The sequence below is a fragment of the Nyctereutes procyonoides genome, unplaced genomic scaffold (genome assembly GCF_905146905.1).
Source record: "Nyctereutes procyonoides isolate TBG_1078 unplaced genomic scaffold, NYPRO_anot_genome, whole genome shotgun sequence".
Classification (NCBI taxonomy): domain Eukaryota; kingdom Metazoa; phylum Chordata; class Mammalia; order Carnivora; family Canidae; genus Nyctereutes; species Nyctereutes procyonoides.
Window position 1 is genome coordinate 120,032,376 of NW_026575125.1, and position 21,087 is coordinate 120,053,462.

The following is a 21,087-nucleotide window of genomic DNA, read 5'->3' on the forward strand; positions in this document are numbered from 1 at the left end:
TAGTTACCATTGGTGTCCACAGTTCTGTTTCCACAGTTTCTGCTGGTTTCTACTAATGTGCACATAAGGTAAAGGCTGTTGCAAAAAATATATATCTTAGAAGCCAAAGACCTTAGGTATTAGTTTGGCTCAGAGAAACTCAAAGGCCTAGCTAAACAAATGGGATCCTTTGTATGCAGAGGGTTGAGCAAGCCACCTTCTGGCACACCTGCTTGTTTTAAGTATAAGAACTATAGTACCAGAAGTTGCAGGTGTCTAGTGAGGTGGCGGAGCAAAAGCTACAACCCAAGTTCTTTGGGGGAACTGGAGACAACTGTTTTTGTCTTGCAAATCTCTGCAGGGCCAAATGTACGATCCTAGAAGTTCAAAGTGGTTCATTTGCCATTTCTGCCACTTCTTGAAATCTCTATGATTCCTGTCAAAATGCTTGAAGAGATCAGGACACTGGAAACAATTATCCTGTACTTAATCTGTGCCTTTATGATGTGAATTTTCTATCTCCATCTTCCTTGGGACCTGCGAGCCATCCTTTGACATGAAAACTTTAGGAAGAAGTATCTCATCAGAAGGAAAAAAAAAAAAAGAATGGGAGGGTATTTGGAAATTAAGCCTAAATGTCATCTCCATTAATATTAGTAAAAACAAAAGCTGTAAGATCTTTGTGTTTGTGTGTGTCCATATATCTCTATATATGTTGTAAATGTGACATGTTTTTCCAAATCTGGATAGTATCGCAGAAATTAACTTGTGAAAGAGCTCTATTTAGTTGGTCTGAAGACAAGCACTTACAAGGACTGGGCAATCTAAAATTCTTGAAAAGACTGAAACTAACCCAAATGTTTTTGAAGTTCACATGCTCTGGGATAACCTTCAGTCAAGTTGTTTCCATTAAAAATATTGATTTTGGGGGCACTGGGTGGCTCAGTGGTTGAGCGTCTGCCTTCCGCTTAGGGTGTGACCCCGGGGTCCTGGGATCGAGTCCCACATTGGGCTCCCCACAGGGAGCCTGCTTCTCCCTCTGCCTATGTCTCTGCCTCTTGTGTGTCTCTCATGAATAAAGAAGTAAAATATTTTTTTAAGTATTGCTTTTTAAAATAAATAGCTTAAAACTGTGACACACAAAAAAACCAAATGGTCCACAAAACATTCTCCTCTTCTTTTGAAGGATTCATGCTGCATTATCATTAACCAGTTATTTTACTGTTAAACTTAAATGGCCAGTTGAGATAGTTCTGAGATTGTTCCTCCATCACAGATTAAGACTGAGGTGGCAGGTATGAGGGATGATATTCATTTAACTTTCTAAGCACACTTGGTGACTTTGTCAGCCATAGAAGTCTTTGAGACACCCACAGCCAGTCTGCCTCGTATTATGAAGAGCAAAATGGCCCAGAGGGGGTGAGCCAAAGAAATACTCAATACAAATACACTTGACAGGAACTGATCAACAATGGTAGCATCACCAAATATCAAGAATTTGAGGTCACTTTCCAGCTTCTTCCCACAACAGTGATCAGTCTTCTTCAGCTCAGCAGACTTGCAAGCAATGTGAAGTGCGTGACAATCCAGCACGTACGCATAGCCAGCAGTGATTTAGCCTGGATGGTTCAGGGTAGTCACCCCAGCTGAGAAGCCTGGTGGGTCATTTTTGCTGTCACCAGCCATATTGCTACAACAAACATCTTTGACAGATACATTCTTTTTTAAAAAATATTTTATCTTTAAGGGATGACTTGGAGGCTCAGTGGTTGAGCTTCCGCCTTCGGCCCAGGGTGTGATCCCGGTGTCTGAGGATCCAGTCCCGCGTCGGGCTTCCTGCGAGGAGCCTGCTTCTCCCTCTGCCTATGTCTCTGCCTCTCTCTCTGTCTCTCTCATTAATAAATAAATAAAATATTTAAAAAGATTTTATTTTTAAGTAATATCTACACTAAACGTGGTGCTCGAACCCATAACCCCAAGATCAAGAGTCGCATGGTCCACTGACTGAGCCAGCCAGGCACCCCAGACAGACACGATCCCGATATCAAAGCCCACCCTGTCTCCAGGAAACGCTTCACTCAAAGCTTCACGGTGCGTTTCAACAGACTTGACTTCACTTTCAACACTGACCGGAGCAGAGGTGACTTACCGTGCCAGGTTTGAGAACACACCTCCACTCAGCTCACAAGGACAGTACCGAGACCACCAGTTTTGTAGACATTCCAGAGGGGCAGACCAAAGCGCATGCCAGCTGGATGATCTGCTGACAGGAGGCAACCCAGAGTTCCAAACGGCATGGTTCCATTGGCACAGCCATCTTTGCCGGCGATGTTTCATTTCCCGGGTCAAGGCTTGCATTAACGTGTATTAACATGTGCCAACTACCGGCACCTGGCTCCAGCATTTTGTCATCATTCTAACCAGAAATCGCCACAAATGCCACTGTGTTGGGGTTGGAGCCAAATTTCTTAATGTAGGTGCTGACACCTACACCTTTCTTGACATTTTCCCTGTATCTCTTCTGGCTGTAGGGTGGCTCAAGGGAATCCGGTTTGTAAACAGCAACAACGAGTTGTTTCACACCCAGTGCAAAGGCAGAAGGGCGTGCTCATGGCTTTGTCTATTCCTGGAGAGACCTGCTTGGAGTTCAACGCGAGCAGCAACAATCAGGAAGCCAACTCAGCCTGAACGCGCCTGTGCTCATGTTGCTGAGGAAGTCTCTGTGTTTTGGGACATCAATGATCGTCGCATAATGCTGGCTGGTCTCCAGTTTCCAAGGGGAGACACCGAAAATGACCACACTTATGTTCGGCCTTCCGTTTGTCTGAGACCCAGGCATATCTGAAGGAGCTCTTTTCCACCTCAGCAGCCTCCTGCTCAAATTTTCTTTTCTCGATCCCCCTCCATTTGTAGATCAGATGGCCAGGAGTGGTGGGTTTGCCAATTTTTGTGTCCAATGATGACAGTGTTGATATGAATTTTTCCTTTCCAATTGTCCTTAGATTTAGGAGTGGCTTTCATGACACTTGTGTTTTGGTGGCAAACCCATTGTGAAAAATATTGTGAAAAAAGCGATTATATCTTATATCTTAGAGCTCATAAAACATTTTAACACAGTTTATACCAACAATATTTATATTCATCCATATATTGACCCTTTCTTTACTTTGTTAGTCCTTCTTGCCTTTCATCTCTTTCATGATCACTTTCCTGTTTTCTCAAGTACATCATTAGACTATTTTTAGTGGGTTTTTGCTAGTGGTGAGATTCCTGTTAATGTTTTATTTTGCCTTGATTTTTGAATATTTTTGATGGGTATTTTTATTGTGCAGTTATTATAATTCAATGCCTTCTAGATATTATTCCCATTTTCTTTTCTTTTTAAAAATATTTATTTATTTATTTATTTATTTATTTATTTATTTATTTATGAGAGAGAGAGAGAGAGAGAGAGAGAGAGAGGCAGAGACACAGGAGGAGGGAGAAGCAGACTCCATGCCGGGAGCCCAATGTGGGACTCGATCCCGGGACTCCAGGATCGCGCCCTGGGCCAAAGGCAGGCACCAAACCGCTAAGCCACCCAGGGATCCCCTATTCCCATTTTCTATGTTTAATTAGTACTATTGAAAAGTCACCTTTCTGTATCTCCTTTGAATGTATGCTGTCTTTTTTCTTTGGCTGCTTTTAAGACTTTTGAATTTTGGGGGGGCACCTAGATGGCTCAGTGGTTGGCTGTCTGCCATGGCTCAGGTCATGATCCCGGGGTCCCAGGATTGAGTCCTGCATCAGACTACCTGCAGGGAGCCTGCTCTCCCTCGGCCTATGTCTCTGCCTCTCTCTGTGTATGTGTCTCTCATGAATAAGTAAATAAAATATTTTTTATTATATATTTATTTTTTAAAAAAGATTTTTAATTTATTCATTCATGAGAGACACACACACAGAGAGAGAGGCAGAGACACAGGCAGAGGGAGAAGCAGGCTCCATGCAGGGAGCCCAACATGGGACTCAATCCCAGGTCTCCAGCATCATGCCTGAGCCAAAGGTGGCACTAAACCGCTGAGCCACCCAGGCTGCCCAATAAAATCTTTTTTAAAAAAAGACTTTTGGATCTTCTGAAGTTTTACTTTGATGAAATATGCCTAGGTGTTGAATTTTTTATTCATCCTGTTTGGGATTTGTTGAGCTTCCTGAATCTTTGCATTGATGACATTTTTTAATTTTGGAAAATACTCAGCCATTACGCCTTCAAATACTGCTTCTCTTCTAATCACTCTTTCCTTCTGAGCCTTCAATTAAAAATAAGTAAATCCTTCACACTCTATCCTTTAATTCTCCTCTGGTTGTCTGTTGCTGTATGACAAACTACCTCAAAATTTAGTGGCTTAAAAACATCAACCATTTGATTATACTTGTCAATTCTGTTAAGTCAGAATTCCAGCAGTGTTAGGCTAGGTGATAGTTTTGCTCCTCATGGTGTCAAATGTAGTCACTCAGTGGTATTCAGCTGGCATCTCGGCTTATCTGGAGGGTCCCGTATGGCGTATGGCTTTACTCATATGCCTCATGCCTTGGTGAAGAACAATGGAAAGCTAGACTCTACTGAGACTCTTGACCGGAAGGCCTGTATGTGTGACCTTTCCAGCATGACAGCACCCAGGATAACCAGATTTCTGACATAGTGGCTGGCTTCTTCCAGAGAGAGCATCTGAGGAGAGCTAGATGTATGCTACATGGTATTTTCTGAACCAGCATCCCTTCCAGCAAGTCTATAGGTCACAAATTTCTGTTATATTCTATTCACCACAAATGAGTCCTAATGCCAAGCCAGATCAAGAGGAGGGGGATCAGGCTTTACCTCTTGAATGGGAGAATAGCAAGGTCATATTGTACAAGGGCATACAGGACAGAATATATTGGCACATCCATCTTTGGAAAATACAGCTGGCTATAGTTTTTTTTATCATCTCTTTTCTATTTTCCATTAAAAAATATCTGCAAGGGAGCGCCTGGGTAGCTCAGTGTGTTAAGGGTCTGCCTTCAGCTCAGGTGGTGATCCTGGAGTCCTGGGATAGAGCCCCATGTCTGTTCTCCCTCTCCCTCTGCCCCTTCCCCTGATTGTACTCTCTCTCTCAAATAAATAAATAAAATCTTTTTATTTAGATTTTATTTATTTAGCCATGAGACACACACACACACACACACACACACACACACACACACACACAGGCAGAGACACAGACAGAGGGAGAAGCAGGCTCCATGCAGGGAGCCTGATGTGGGACTCGATCCCAGGTCCCCAGGATCACACCGTGGACCAAAGGTGGCACTAAACTGCTGAGCCACCCAGGCTGCCCAATAAATAAAATATTTTTAAAAAATCTCTGCATTCCATACTATTTAATTTTACTTACCTACTAGTTCACCAATTTTTACTACACGAAGCATAAGTGTTTTAATAACTATATGTGACTCCTAGATCTTAAGTCTGTGAGTTTGTTTTGGCTCTTTATTGTCTCCATGGCTTTTCTTTTTTCCATTTTGTTTTTTACCCTGTATCTTTGTGTTCTGGACATTATATCTGAAATATTTGTGAAAATAAGTTGAGGCCTAGGATGTTGAGAGGTTTTATGTTTTCTTTGGCCAGATGTCTGCAGACACTGCCAACCCAAGACTTACATAAATTATGATCAAGAATAGAAAATGCATGTCAATGAAGTGAGTGAACTCATTTACTGTTTACCCTGAGACCTTTGGAAAACCAGTTTAAATGGGCATTTTTTAAATACCTTTTTTTTTACTTTAAATTCAATTTGCCAACATATAGCATAACACCCAGTGTTCATTCCATAAGTGCCCTCTTCATTGCCTGTCACCCAGTCACCCCATTCCCCCCTCCCCTTCCACAACCCTTTGTGTGTTTCCCAGAGTTAGAAGTCTCTCATGCTTTGTCTCCCTCTCTAATTTTTCCTACTCAGTTCCCTTCCTTTCCCTTATAACCCTTTGCACTATTTCTTATATTCCCCATATGAGTGAAACTATGTGATGATTGTCCTTCTCCGATTGACTTATTTCACTCAGCATAATTCCCTCTATGGTTTACATCCACTTTTATTCTCTTGATAGTACCAACAAGTCTTACTTGAGTGCTATCAATATGCTTACAACTCCCAAATTTATTCATCATTAGCATAGATCTCTTCCTTGGACTCCAGACTCATATATCCAACTGCCTACTCAACATCTCAGCTGGAGGTCTAGTGGGAATCTTAAACTACATATGTTCAAAACAAACCCTTGAGGGTTTTGTCAAATAAATCTCTTCTACCTCAAGCCTTCCACATGTCATTAAATGTCACCATCATCCACCTAGTTGCTTAGGAAAAAAACCTAAAAATCTTCTTTGACTTCTTTCTCCCTATTCCCCCACCTACTCAATCTAACAGCAAGTCCTTTCTGCTTATCTTCAAATCACACTTGGCATCTTTCCTTTTCTTTTGGTTTTTACCACCACTATTTTGGTCTGTATACTCTGTCGTCTCTTACCTAGATGACTATGACATCCTCTTAGCAGCTCTCCCTGCTTCTATTCTTGCCCATGGAACCTGTGTTACCATTTAGTTGGTACTCTCTGGAGTTCAGACATACATAAAAAGATCTTCTCTTGCCTCCTTACGTCCATCATTTACTAATTCATTCAACAAATATTTGAGCATCTATCACATGCCAGGCACTGTTTAAGGTTCTGGGGATATACCATTGAACAAAACCTTCAAAATTTGTGTTCTCAATGAACTTACTTTCTAGTTGGGGAACATAGACAATAGACAAGTAAATGTATACTATTTCAGGTGCTAGTAAGTGCATTTAAAAAGTACGGTAGGAGGGATCCCTGGGTGGCGCAGCGGTTTGGCGCCTGCTTTTGGCCCAGGGCGCGATCCTGGAGGCCCGGGATCGAATCCCACATCGGGCTCCCGGTGCATGGAGCCTGCTTCTCCCTCTGCCTGTGTCTCTGCCTCTCTCTCTCTCTCTGTGACTATCATAAATGAATTAAAAAAAAGTACGGTAGGAACTATATGTATATAGAGTGTTCAGGGAAAGTCTCACTGATAAAACTTGAGCAGCAACCTGGAGGCAGTGAGACAATGAATATTAGGATATCACAGGATGAGAATTCCAAGCAGAGAACACAAAGTACAAAGGCTTAGAGAAAGGTATATATTAGTTGCATTTGAGGAAGAGCAATGAGGCCAGTGTGGCTGGAACAGAGTGAGCAGGAAACAATGGTAAGAGATGAGAGTAGAGAGGTTTCAGAGGGGCATATCTCAGAAACTTGAAGGCCATGGTGAGGACTTTGGAATTTACTAAAGGTGAGAAGGAAATCTACTGGGAGATTTGGAGCAGAGAACAATAATCAGAACTACAATTTGAAAATTTACTTTAGCTGCTATGTTGGAAAAAGACTATATAAGGGCCAGGCTGGAAGCTGGAAGTCTAGTTAAGAAGATATTCCAATAATTTGGGTGAGTTGAGGATGGTTTAGACCAGAATGGTAGCCACTGAGGCAGAGAGAAGTAGCTGGATTCTTTTCCATTTATTCCTTCTGTAAGCCACTCCCAAAAGTCTTTTTATCTTCATTATTCCATAAAAACATTTTCAAGGTCACTGTTGATCTTTACATTACTAATTCTTAGTCCCTGTCTTAGCTGAACTCTCAGTAGTATCTGATAGTTGATTACTCCATCCTTGATGTGTGTTTTCACCTGGTCTCTCTGATACCAAGTTTCCTTTATTTTTGTACTAACCTCACTGCCAATCTTTCTCTGTCAACTTCACTAGTTCTTCATTTCCCTGACCTTTATTTTTTAAAAGATTTTATTTATTTATTTATTTATTTATTTATTTATTTATTTATGAGAGAGAGAGAGAGAGAGAATGCACAAGCAGGTGGAGGGGCAGAGGGAGAGGGAGAAGCAGACTCCCTGCTAAGCAGGGAGCCCAATGTGGAGTTTGATCCCAGGACCCTAGCTAGGATCATGACCTGAGCCTAAGGCAGCAGCTTAACTGACTGAGCCACCCAGGTGCCCCTCCCTGACCTTTAAATGTTAGAGTGTTGGGTATTAGTTGTTCAAACTCTCCTCTTTTCTGTTTACAGTTAGTCTCATGATGGTCTACTCTTATGCAGATAAAATCCAGTTGTATATCTCCATTTCAGATATCTTCCTTGAACCTGAGATTCATATATAAACTCCCTATCTTACCACGTACATAAGTAGTCTCTTAATCTCTGTCCCTTTCCCAAAACTGGTGTTTGTCCAGCCTTTTGCATGGCAGTCAATGACCATTCCTTCTCTTTAGTTACTCAGACTCTAAACACTGAAGTTATTCTTTTTTTTAAATTTTTATTTATTTATGATAGTCACACAGATAGAGAGAGAAGCAGAGACACAGGCAGAGGGAGAAGCAGGCTCTATGCACCGGGAGCCCGACATGGGATTCGATCCCGGGTCTCCAGGATCACGCCCTGGGCCAAAGGCAGGCGCTAAACCGCTGTGCCACCCAGGGATCCCCTGAAGTTATTCTTAACTCATCTTTTTCTCTCACCACATCTAATCCATCAAAGAATCCAATTGGTTTTAATTTCAAGAAATAAACCAGTATTTGATTATGAATTGAGAATAGGATAAGATGAAAATGACTGTAATGCAAAGTTGGAGATGGTTGACTAGGAAACTGGAGAGGTTGGCCTTAAGAGCATAGTCTATTTGTCATAAGCATAAAGACAGTATACGGTCACAGATGTCAATAAGTGTGTTGCAAGTCTGGAGGTTCACTGCACAAGCATTAGCTATGAATGAGAAGGGCTGTTGGAGAATGGGTAAAAGGGGTTGGAGATTTAAGGAAAAGTAGAAAATGTAAAATAGGGGTCCAGGACAGCAGGAAAATCCGTAGACTAGGGAAATACTCTATATAGTTATTATGCAGCAATAAGGATCCATTTGAGGTAGAAAGCGAGGTCAGAAAGTGACAAGAGTAATGAAGAGGGCACCTAGTCTTCCTCTAGGACCTCTGTTATCTGACCACTGCTCATCTTGACTACCTCGTCTCCTATAAGCCCCTCCCCCCAGTTTTCACTGTACTCCAGTCATACTGGTCCTTTTTCTGTTCCTCAGATTTGTTCCATTTGTAGGGCCTTTGCATTTCTTATTCCCTCTGCCAGGAAACATCTCTCAGAGCTCCAGCAGCTGTCCTTTTATCATCTTTTAGGTCTCAATTCCACAAAGAGGATTTCTCTGACCACCACAGCTAAAGTAACACCCCCAGTTACTCTCTGTCACATTATTTGATTCCATCTCCTGAATAGCACCATCAAGATTCTCCTATTTATTTTTCTACTAACTTATCGCTTGCTCTCCCCAATAGCAAATAAGCTTCTACTTTATTGCACCCCAGTGTCTACAAAAGTGTCTGGCATATAGCAGGTGCTCAATAAATATCTGTTGACTGACACTGACTCTCCTTAAGTTTATCTTCCAAATTTCTCTATGCCTTCTCTTCTGTGCCCAACCTCCCTCTGCTCCCCTAACAACCAAATCCCCCCACTTTGCTCCCTGGATCCCTAGTACTATGGAAAACAACTTTCCCTGCATTCTCAACCTGTGTACCACACGCTTCATTTCTCCCTCCTGCCTCTCTCAGAACCTTTTCACTAGACTAAGACTACTCCTGCAGCTCATGAGGTTGATGGGTGAGGTTGACTTTCTTCCTGCTCCCCATTGATGCTTCTTGACCCTGATTCAGGTACCTTTTGTAAACCCCTCTTCTCCTCCATCTCTCTAGAGTAAGAGTTTCATGCCTTCTGGATTGATCATCCTCTAACTCTCATTGTTGGTGTCATCATCTAACCTCCTATTTACTCCTTGGCTTCAACTAGATTTTGCTACCTGGATCTAAGGGTTCTTCCTTCCTTTATCCCAATCTTTGTAGTCACATTCCTACAGATTAGCGGTGTCTCTTCTATTGTTTCAGCACCTGAAGGCAGAGGGATAATCAATGCACCCATACCTGTTTCTTAGTATATGGGGAGATCTACTCATCCCATAATCCCAGAGACGCTCCACTGCAGCAATGAAATAGTGTCGTGTTTTCTTTTGAAAGCTGCGGAGGCCCTGGTTTTCATAGTCGCCATAGATGTCAAAATCCTCTCTCTTCATTTCAATTGAGAAGGTGTCATCATACTCAAATTTGTCTTCCTCTGGCTGAAGAGTAGTAAGGGTTATTTCCCTTTGATGGTGTTTTGAAACTGGTGTGTTTTGAGAGCACAACCTTCCAGTCTCTCCTTGCTTTGCCCACATAGCTTCTCTTTGGGGCTTATCTTGTCCTTCATCTATTGCTGCTGTTGAATCGTTATTTTCACAAGGGCCCAGGGGCAAAATGGTGTCCTTCCTTTTAAAAGCTGTGTTCTTCTGTGACTTCTTTTGGGATTTCCACTCTTTACTTGGTATCTGGGTAGCATAGTGGTTATCCCAAGCAAGGACACCCAGCAGCTTGGAGGGAATCTTTTCAGAGCTTTCTGTTGCCCATTTCAGAAAGGGCACTTTTCCAGGGCTATTTGTTTTATTCATTTTAACAGGTCCCTGTGTTTTCTGAAGGAAGATCTTTCCCATGAGATCCTGGTGGCCAGGAGAATCATTGCTAGTTTTTGTAGGGAAAGAGTCTTCTTGATCAACATGAACTTGAGAAAGTAATTCAACTTTGTCAGATGTTTCAGACAAGCCTGGTTGCAAGAGAACAGTGTTTTCAAGTTTCTTGTACATGGGTTGGTTTGTGGCACTTTTCCCCAGGGAGCTGAACTTTCCTTGCCCTTCAGTCATTTCTAAGGTTACAAAGGCTAAAGAGAGGTTATTTCTTTCGGCTTCTTGTAAGAAATGACTGCCTTCTTGGACTCCAGAAGTCCTCTCTCTAAAGGTATAATTACAGGCTGATGCTGGAAGATGAGAAGAGTTGTGTTGGGATGGGATCTTGGTCAGATCTGTATGTCTAACTAATGGAGATGCTGATTCCTTTGCAACGGGTAATGCAGAGTCATTCATTTGAATGGTGACATGATTCCTCATAGAACAATCTGATAGGGGGGACTGAGTAATGGCCCTTTTTTCTTTCTCATTATACTCTATCTGTGTGAGGGTTCCCTGGGTCAAATAGTTCATGTTTTTGGACCACTGGGTTGAAGTGTCATTTGCAATTACCTTCCTTTCAAACTTTGTTTCTCCTTGTGAGAGTCTGGGTTGTTTCAAAGTCCGCTTACCACGTTGAGTGATAACATGCTGACTTGCATTAGAAGACACCCTCGTAGTGCTTGGAAACCTCTCTACCATTTGGTTTGTTTGATTTCCCAAGCCTTCCAAGTTTGCTTCTTCCCTTATTTTTGAGAAATTGGCCATATGAATCCCTTCTCTATGTGGTGAATCATTTAATGACCTGGTGTCTTGAAGTATTGGAGTATATGGCCGCTCTTCTAAACCCACTACATTTTGCTTAGTGCTTAGTAAGAAAAGGTTCTTCAGGAAGTTCTTAGTGCCAATCATAGTATGTGCCTGAGGCAAAGCCACATTCTCCTGGGTTAATTTTTCCTTTATTTCTATCTCTTCTGGGGATTTTTTTTCTTGATTGTATGTATCATTTTCTTGGACATTAGCCAAGTTAGTAAAAAATATGCTCTTGTTGTTTGGAAAAATCTCTTGGAGTTCTGTGTCCTTCGTAAATTCATCCTCTCCTACTACCACCTTCTCCTCTGACAAAAAATTCTGATCTTTCAAGGATTTTTCTGATCCTAAAGATGTTAATTGTTTTGGACTGGGCCTTTGCTCAGAGCTTAGGGAGTTCTCGCCATGGGTCTTTATCCAATCTGGCAAGAACGGTATCTTGGAGGATGATAGATCTGGATTTTCTGCACGTAGTGGCACAGGGCCTTCTTTTTTTTGGTGGGCCGTTTCCACATTTTTTGATAAAGTAGTTTTATTTGACACATGAATTAGCCCCATAGCTGTAGTATTTCTGTCCATAAACGTTTCATTATGAATCAAAGAAGTTACTTCTTTAAACTCAGTATTCCTTTCTAACATAATATCTTGCCAGACTGAGGTACTGTTCTCAATTAATAATGTTGGGATAGCAACACGAGTCTTTCTATTAGTTGTTAAGTTAACTGGTGCCCTGTTTGTCTTTACCGAAGAGATATTAACTTTGAATAAAGCATTATCTTTGATTAATGAAGCAGGTCCATGAATTCTTTTTTCTTTAAATAACCTATTACTCTCCATTGATAATATATTTTCTCTCAGTGAACTTTCTTGAATATTCATTAAAGGTGCTTCTAACAACTTGGAATCATTATCTCCTTCACTCAATTCCAAAGGTACACCAGACTGAGTAAGGTGGGATGAATTATTGCCAAATACAATGGTACCTAAATGACTGTTAAAGGTAACTGACATATTTGGGGGTCCTAAGGAACCTGTCTTTTCAGTAGCTGCTGCCAACTTATCTGATGGAATTGTTGGTGAAGTCATTAGACTGTCTGATGAACTAGACATTTTTAAATCAAGTTTCTTCAACTCTACTGTTGTATTTGTCCCCAAATTCTCATTTAATCTTAACTGCAGTTCTGGCTCAGGAGTAAATTCTCTGTCCTCACTGTGACGGAGCTCTGGTCTGAGACTTGCCACTTCAGGTGGGCCCTTGTTTCTTTCTATTGCTCCACGTGAATGGTCATCGGCTCTATCTGTGGCCTCTCGGAGATCAGATAAGAACAGTCCACGTGGAGTAGGATTCTGTCCCAACAGCATCAACAAATCACTAGAGGAGACACTTTGTGCTTTAAGCAGCTGTGTTCTTTCTCCAGATTGAAGGTCAATCATCTCTATGTCATTTTCTGGAGTTGTGGTGGCTTTGAATTGCTTTTCCTTAGTGCTAGGGTGCCTTGAATTCTGGGAGAAGCTTCTAGGTTTAATGACATTGTTTTCATTCAGCAGGGAAGTCGGAATATCTTCGTATGTGTCCTCATAATAATCATCAATGTTCCTGTTACAACTAGAAACCTTCAGTAAGGCTGTCATGCCTCTGTTCCGAAAGTCTGAGTTGTGGCACCCCAGAACCCACAGACCTAGAGATGAGGAAAAATAAAATTCTGGTTACTCACAACCCTGGTCCCAAGCAAGTACTGTATTAGTAATTCTTCTCCTCTATTCCCAGATAATGAAAAAATAATACTTGGTACCATTGTACTACAGGTCATCAGGTGAAATTCCTGGCACCTAAACAGTCCAACAAGGGTAGTGAAAGTGGTTATCGCATTGCTGTTATTGTGGTATATCTGTCTGTAATCACAAGAAAGGTCTGTGATTAAAAATGAATAGATACTGGGATAAAAATGGAGAAATGTAATTAACATATACAGTAGTGGAGAGTCTTTTTTTTCGAAGCTCCTATTTATTTGAGAGAGGGAGAGAGCATGAGTGAGGGGGCAGGGGCAGAGGGAGAGGGAGAAGCAGACTCCCCTTTGAGCAGCGAGACCCATATAGGATTCGATCTCAGGACCCTGAGACCATGACCTGAACCGAAGGCAGACGTTTAACCGACTGATTCACTCAGGCACCCCCAATAGTGGAGAGTCTTAATAGTCCCACAGAAATCTTTTTTTTCTTTTTTAAAGACTTCATCTTTTTATTTTAGAGAGAGACAGAGAGCGTGGGTGCACGTGAGCTGGGGGAGGAGCAGAGGGAGAGGGAGGAGGGGAAAGAATCTCAAGCAGACTTGGCACAGAGCACAGGGCCCAGCATGGGGCTTGAACTTACCACCCTGAGATCATGACCTGAGCCGAAACCAAGAGTAGGATGCTTAACTGAGCCACCCAGGCACCCTCACACAGAACTCATTGATGATGATAATGACTTAATTCTTTTTTAAAAAATATTTTATTTATCTATTCATGAGACACACAGAGAGAGAGGGGCAGAGACACAGGCAGAGGGAGAAGCAGGCTCCATGCAAGGAGCCCGATGTGGGACCTGAACCTGGGAATCTGGGATCACGCCCTGAGCCAAAGGCAGGCGCTCAACCACTGAGCTACCCAGGTGTCCTGATAATGACTTAATTCTTGAAACTTTATGTAGGCTAGCTATTATTGCTATACAACATAATGGCACACGTTCTTAGAGTGGGATTGCCTGGGTTCAAATCCTAGCTCTGCCATTTACCAGCTGTGTGATTTTGAGCAAGTCAACTGAGCTCTCTGAGTTCCTGTTTTCTCATATGTAAATGAAGCCAATGCATCTGCCCTATCATATAAAGTATTCAAATCACATAACACAATGACTAGCTTCCACTGTCACTGATTTGCAGAATAAGAAATCACAAGGCAAAAAAAAAAAAAAAAGAAATCTCAAGGCAGAAGGACTCAGGTTTAGGATACACATAAAATTCCACTACAGTGCTAGCAATATTAATTCTTACTATGGACAGGATTGTTCAAGTGAAGGAACTTCATAGCGGTAAAGTAGGTGCATAAACATAAGTAAAAAAAATACACTTTTACCAAGCTACCCATCAGGTACCTTAATAGCCTCTTCATCTTGCATGACATTTGCAAGCAAAATCTTAGCTAAATCCAGCTTTCCCTCAAAGGGAAAACTTTCCCCAAAATATATTTCCATAGAGACCTCTAAGATAATGGGATGCCCACAGAAAAGGTTTTTATGGTCAAATCAATGCACATTGCACTCCATGTGCAGCCCGATAATCAATCAAATGGGAAATTAGAACACATTTTCTACATACAAGGATTTAGAAATTCTACCTCTAAAGGAGCCACTCTCAAGAAGTGATGGGAGTGTGTTTTCTACCAAAACAAAGGAGTATATTGTATATTTAAAAAAAATAGAATGATAGGAGATCCAGGAAAGAGACACCTATCCTGAAGGAGGATGAACAGAAGTCCCAAGTTAATAACTGATACTCAGTCCTAGAAAGAACCAGCCCAGAAGGGAGGAAGATGCATGGGTCCAGGAGATCAGTTTCTATGTAAAAAAGAATATATGTTGTATAATAAAGCTCTTGAAAAGAGAATAACTAAAGGGAAATATTACAATATAAACAGTAAAACATTTAGAAGTTTCTGTTAAACAAGTAATAAAAATAAGAAATGAAATCCTATTTGATTTCATAGTGAACATTTACATAGTCCTAAAGATGTGATTTCACTAAAAATAGAGACATAACTATATCATAAGTTTGTGGATTTGGAGCCTAATTTCATGACATTTAAAGCATATTTTTGATGGCATACAACTATTTAGGTCAAAGGATACGAAAATACACATTTGAAGGGGTACATGCACCCCAATGTTCATAGCAGCATTATCCACAGTAGCCAAACTATGGAAAGAGCCCACATGTCCACTGACTGACAAAGGGATAAAGAGGATGTGGTCTATACACAATGGAATGTTACTCAGCCATCAGAAAGAATGAGAGCTTGCCACTTGCAACAACATGGATGGAGCTAGAGGGTGTCATGCTAAGCGAAATATTTCAGTCAGAGAAAGAGAAATACCATGTGACTTCAGTGGAGTTTAAGAAACAAAACAGATGAACATAGGGGAGGGGGAAAGAGAGAGAGATGGAGACAAACTATAAGAGACTCTGAACTCTACAGAGCAACCGAGGGCTGATGGAAGGAGGTGGGTGGGGGCTGGGGGCTGGATGGGTGATGGGGATTAAGGGGGGGCACTTGTTATGATGAGCACTGGTGATGTACGTAAGTGATGAGTCACTGAATTCTACTCCTGAAACCAATGTTACCCTCCCTATATGCTAACTAACTAGAATTCAAATAAAAATTTGAAGGAAAAAAAAAAAACTGATACTGGGTCAGAGTAGACCAGGATCAGAGCTGAAATGAATAATTTAAATAAGGTTTTTGAGTCTTAAAAGTCTACTGTTATAACTTGGACACAACCAGTTCCTTCTTTTTTCTAAGGAGGACAGTAGTTGAGAAAAGAGAAAATGAAACTCCACAGACAGGTTTGAAATGACAGATACCAAACTCTGAGAAGGGCCTGGGATTGGCAATAGAGATCAAGGAGGACTGTGGTTATATCTGTATTTGCTGAAATTTTGTAACAAGAAGTAAAAGTTAATTTAAAACATAATGATTGGGACGCCCGGGTGGCTCAGCGGTTTAGCACCACCTTCAGCCCAGGGCGTGATCCTGGAGACCCGGGATCGAGTCCCACGTTGGGCTCCTTGAATGGAGCCTGCTTCTCCCTCTGCCTGTGTCTCTGCCTCTGTGTGTGTGTGTGTGTCTCATGAATAAATAAATAAAATCTTAAAACAAAACAAAAAAACATAATGATTAAATCACAATCCAAGAGCTTAAAAAAGAGTTAACTCTGATGAAAAACAATAAAATAACCAAGTAAAAGAAAGAAATTCTACATGTACAAAATTTAAAATAAGAAAGATATAGTTACAGTTGCAAAGAAAATCTAAAGAATTATAATTCCCTTGGAGACACTAGCTGCCCATCCCCTCCTCAAACTTCTGCCACAGGAATAAGATGCCCGGGCGCCTGGGTGGCTCAGTGGCTGAGCATCTGCCTTCAGCTCAGGTCATGGTCCCGGGGTCCTGGGATCGAGTCCCGCATCGGGCTCCCCACACGGAGCCTGCTTCTCCCTCTGCCTGTGTCTCTGCCTCTCTCTCTCTGTGTCTCTCATGAATAAATAAAAAAATGTTTAAAAAAGGAATAAGATGCCCACCAAGTTTCAGACTTGGTCAGCACTACACATATATAGACCAGTCTCCTGCCTCAGTGATATCACCAGGACTTTCAGTGAACTCATTATTTTTGTAAGCTGTTAGACATCTTGGAATTAGTTTTCATTAAAGTAACCCAGAGAGACAGAGCCCAGCTGATCACAGGTAGATCGGAGCACACCTCAAGCTCCAATAGACGAGGGCTCTTAGTCACCCATGGCTAGCACATGATATGTAGACATATATTTATATATCACATTTTCTTTATCCATTCATCCATCAATAGACACTCAGGTTATTTCCATATCTGGGCTATCGTGCATGATGCTGCAGTAGCCACAGGGGTGCACATATCTTTTTGAAATCATTATTTCATTTCATTTGGCTACATCCTCAGAAGTGGTATTGCTGGATCATATTTCAGTTCTACTTTTAATTTGTGAGGAACCTCATATTGTTTTCCAGACTGGTCGCACCAGTTTACATTCCCGTCAACAAAGCACGAGGGTTCCCTCTTTTCCACATCTGCACCAGCGTTTGTTATCTCTAGTCTTTGATAACAGCCACCCTAACAGATGTGAGGGATATCTCATTGTGGTTTTGATTTACATTTTCCTGATGATTAGTGATGCTGAAGACCTTATCATATACCTACTGGCCATTTGTATGTCTTTTTGGGAAAAATTCAGTGGTATCCCTTGAGTCCTGCTTTCTTTGTTCTTTTTTTCTCAGACTGGGTAATTTCAAAAGACTTGTAATTGAGTTCACAGATTCTTTCCTCTGTTTAAGTCTGATGCATTCCGCCCCCCCCCCATTTCATTCATTGTATTCTTTAGCTCCAGAATTTTTTGAATGATTTTTCTTTTTTGTTATAACTTATTTGTTAATAATGTATTATTTTCCCAATTTTGTTGAATTATCTGTTTGTGTTCTCTTGTATCTTGCTGAGCTTCCTTAAAATAATAAGTTTGAGCTCCTTTACAGGCAATCTGTAGACTTCCATTTCTTTAGTTTCAGTTACTGGGAAGTTACTGTGTTCCCCTGGTGGTGTCAGGTTTTCTTGTATGTGTGTGTGTCTGTCTGTGTGTGTGTGTTTCTTGTGGCCCTGCACTGATGCCTGCACATTTGAGGAAGCAATCACCTCTTCTAGTCTTTATGGACGGACTTGGAATGACTTTCACCTGTGGGTGGCTCTAAGCGTGCTGTCTGGGTGGGGTTTGGCAGCTTCAGTGACAGGGAGGGCACAGTAGCATAATTTCTATGCAGCTCTGTCAGCTGAGGTCAATGTTAGTGAAGAATGGAAGGGGGTCCTTAGTGGCCAGTGCTGTGTCTAGTAGCAGTGGTGGTGAGAGTTGTTGTACTCTTAGGTGATGGAGGCTGCTGGGGTCCTCTTGTTCTCCTTTTCACCCACAGGGGAATGTTCTAGCTGGGGTATCTTTCTTGGTGCTGAGTCTTGGTGATGGTGCTGGTTTCTGGGGCAGAGGGGTGCATGCAGTAGTGGTCGTGTTAGTTTTCAAGGTGTAGACGCTCAGAGTGGCAGTGCAGTCAGGGTCCTAGGCTCAGGCGTGCATGAAACTACCATGCTTCCTGGGTCTTGGGGCGTGGGCACATATGCTGTGATGGTGTCATTGTGCAAAACTCAGGTATGCATAGATTACCCCTGGTCTCTGGGGCATGCCACATTGCCTAGGCCCTGGTGGGTGGTGAGTACTGGTGGCAGGCTACAACAGCAGGATGGGCCCCAGGGATGACGGGGTACTGTGGTGGTGCCTCAGGCCCTGAGGAGCCGGGCAACAGTCGCGACTGAAGCCCTTGAGGATGGCAGGTGCCATGGTGGCAGGCCCAGGTCCCAGGGAGCAGGGCTAGCAGCATGTCCCTGGGGAGAAGATGCAGCTTAAACTCTGAGCAGCTCTTCAAGCTGGCTTCAGTATCTGTGAAGACTGTGGAGGTCTTTAGGTGGTGATTAGAGTTGCTAGATTCCTCTCGTGTCCTTTCCTCATGAGAAGAAATCCCTCAGAGGGGATTCCCCGGTAGCATCAAGCTGCTCTAGAGTGAGGAGGGATGGAACTAGCAGACTTGCACTACAAAAAATGTTGAAGGGATATACTATCAATATAAGGACACAGGTGTAAAGTGTAAGAATGGAAAAATATATATTGCACAAACATTAACCAAAATTAATATTGTTAAGGCAATACATCTGAGACAAAGCAGGTGTTAGGGGCAAGAAGTACTAATTCAGACAAAGTAGGATATTTCATAATAAAAGGATATTTCATGATAAAATGGCTAATTTCATAAGAGTATATAACAATTGTCAATAACTAATGGCGTGATTTTATGTTGCCTCACTTATTTTGACACAGTTATTAAAGAGAACAGAAACTGAACAATCATAGTTAAAGATTTTGATACAGTTCTCTCAGTAACTGTAAGAAGCAGACAAAATATAAGTAAACCTACGAGGACTTTAACAACATAATAGAGCAAAACTCGACATACATGACAAATATGTAACAGTCCACCACAACTTCAGAAAGCATATTCATTTGAAGTGCAATTGGGTCATGAGCTAAAGTAAACCATATGCTGGGCATACAGCAACGCTCAACAAATTTTAAACCAATAAAACCATATTGAATAGGTTATGTGACCACAGTGAAGTAAAAATGAGAAATCAGCAACAGAGGGATAATTAGAAAATACCCATATGTGTAGAAATTTAATAAAAGACTTTTAAATACCTGTGGGTAAAAGAAGAAATTACAATGGAAATTAGAAAATATTTCAAACCTGGTGATAATAAGAATATGATTCACTGAAGCCTGTGATGTGTGGTGTGTTTTTTCCCCTCTGCTATTAATAGTTTTATTCAAAAGTAAGGCACAAAAACAGAAATAAAAGGTACAGGGATTGGAAAAGAAAAACTGAAATTGTCAAAATTTGCAGACAGTTTAATTGCCTACATAGAAAATCTTATAGGAATCTAAAATAATTGCTAGATCTTACTACTGAACTTATAGCAAGGTTGCAAAATATGTGGTCAATAAACAAAAAATTTCTATTCCTTTGTGTGTATGTTATCTAATAAAACTTTATTGATCAAAACAGGTGATAAATGTCCTGACTAGTTTCCTTTTTTATTAAGATATAATTGACCTGGGGCACCTGGGTGGCTCAGTCTGTTAAGCATCTGCCTTCGACTAGGGTTATGATCTTGGGGTCCTGGGCTCAAGTTCCATGTCAAGCTCCCTGCTCAGTGGGGAATCTGTTTCTCCTTCTCCCTCTGCCCCTTCCCTCCCCTTGTGTGCTCTCTCTCTCTCTCTCAAATAAATAAAAAAATCTTTTTAAAAGATATAATTGACAGAGATGATTGTTTACGCTTTAGGTGTACAACGTGTTGATTTGATACCTTAATATATTACAACATGATCAGCACCAGAGCATTAGCTAGCACTTGTATCACTTTATATAATTATCATTTCTTTTTTTGTGGTGATGTGTGGTTAAAGCAGAGTGTGAAGTGAAAAATGATAGACTGAGACCTGCCACAAAATGGATGAATCATGAAGTCATGAAATATTCAGAAGCAGCAAATGCATAGACACAGAAAGTAGACGAGTGGAGGTGTTGGGGGAAATGGGTACCTGAGTGCTTACTGGTAAAGGGTCTCTGTGGGGTGATAGAAATATTTTGCAATTACACAATAGTAATAGTTGCACAACACTGTGAATGTACTGGAAGCAAGCGAACTGTACACTTTTAAATGGTTAAAATGGTTAATTTTACATCAATAAAATGAACAAAAGGCATCAGACTTTACCATGTTGGACACAGGAAATCTCTAGCCGCTTTAGCTTCAGCTTTGTCATTAGTGAAATTATATTAAAATTTTTTCCCTCAAGTCACATAAAGCAGAGTTTTAATTTGTCTTTAGAATTTAAGTGGTCACCAAAATAACTTAAAAGCCTCTCAAAATACTGATATTTAAAATATTCTTTTTTCTGCTTATACACACAAACATACACATACAGGTACTTTCTCTCTTTGGTTTAGACAATTACAATCATGTTATACATACTGTCTCATTATCTTTTGTACATATTAGATTCATTAATTTAAAAAATATTAAGAAGCTAGTATACACAGGAACTATAAACTTTAGGGATACACTGATGAGTAAGATAAACAAGGGCTCTGTCCTCAGAGTTTGCCAGCCACATCCAACCTGAAGGCTTCCCCGTGGCCTGAGAGGTGACAATGTGCTCGCAAAGGCTTCTAGGTGGTACTTAT

The 21,087-nt window shown here is 41.2% G+C and overlaps 1 protein-coding gene across 2 annotated transcripts in view; it reads right to left on the minus strand.

Moving 5' to 3' along the window:
- Positions 1 to 21,087, minus strand: part of F8 (coagulation factor VIII) — a 150,698-nt gene that overhangs the window by 49,523 nt on the left and 80,088 nt on the right. For both annotated transcript variants that reach the window (XM_055338504.1, XM_055338503.1), the window contains one exon: positions 10,045 to 13,144. In XM_055338504.1, the coding sequence (XP_055194479.1) occupies positions 10,045 to 13,144 (3,100 nt within the window). The remainder of the gene's footprint in view (positions 1 to 10,044; positions 13,145 to 21,087) is intronic.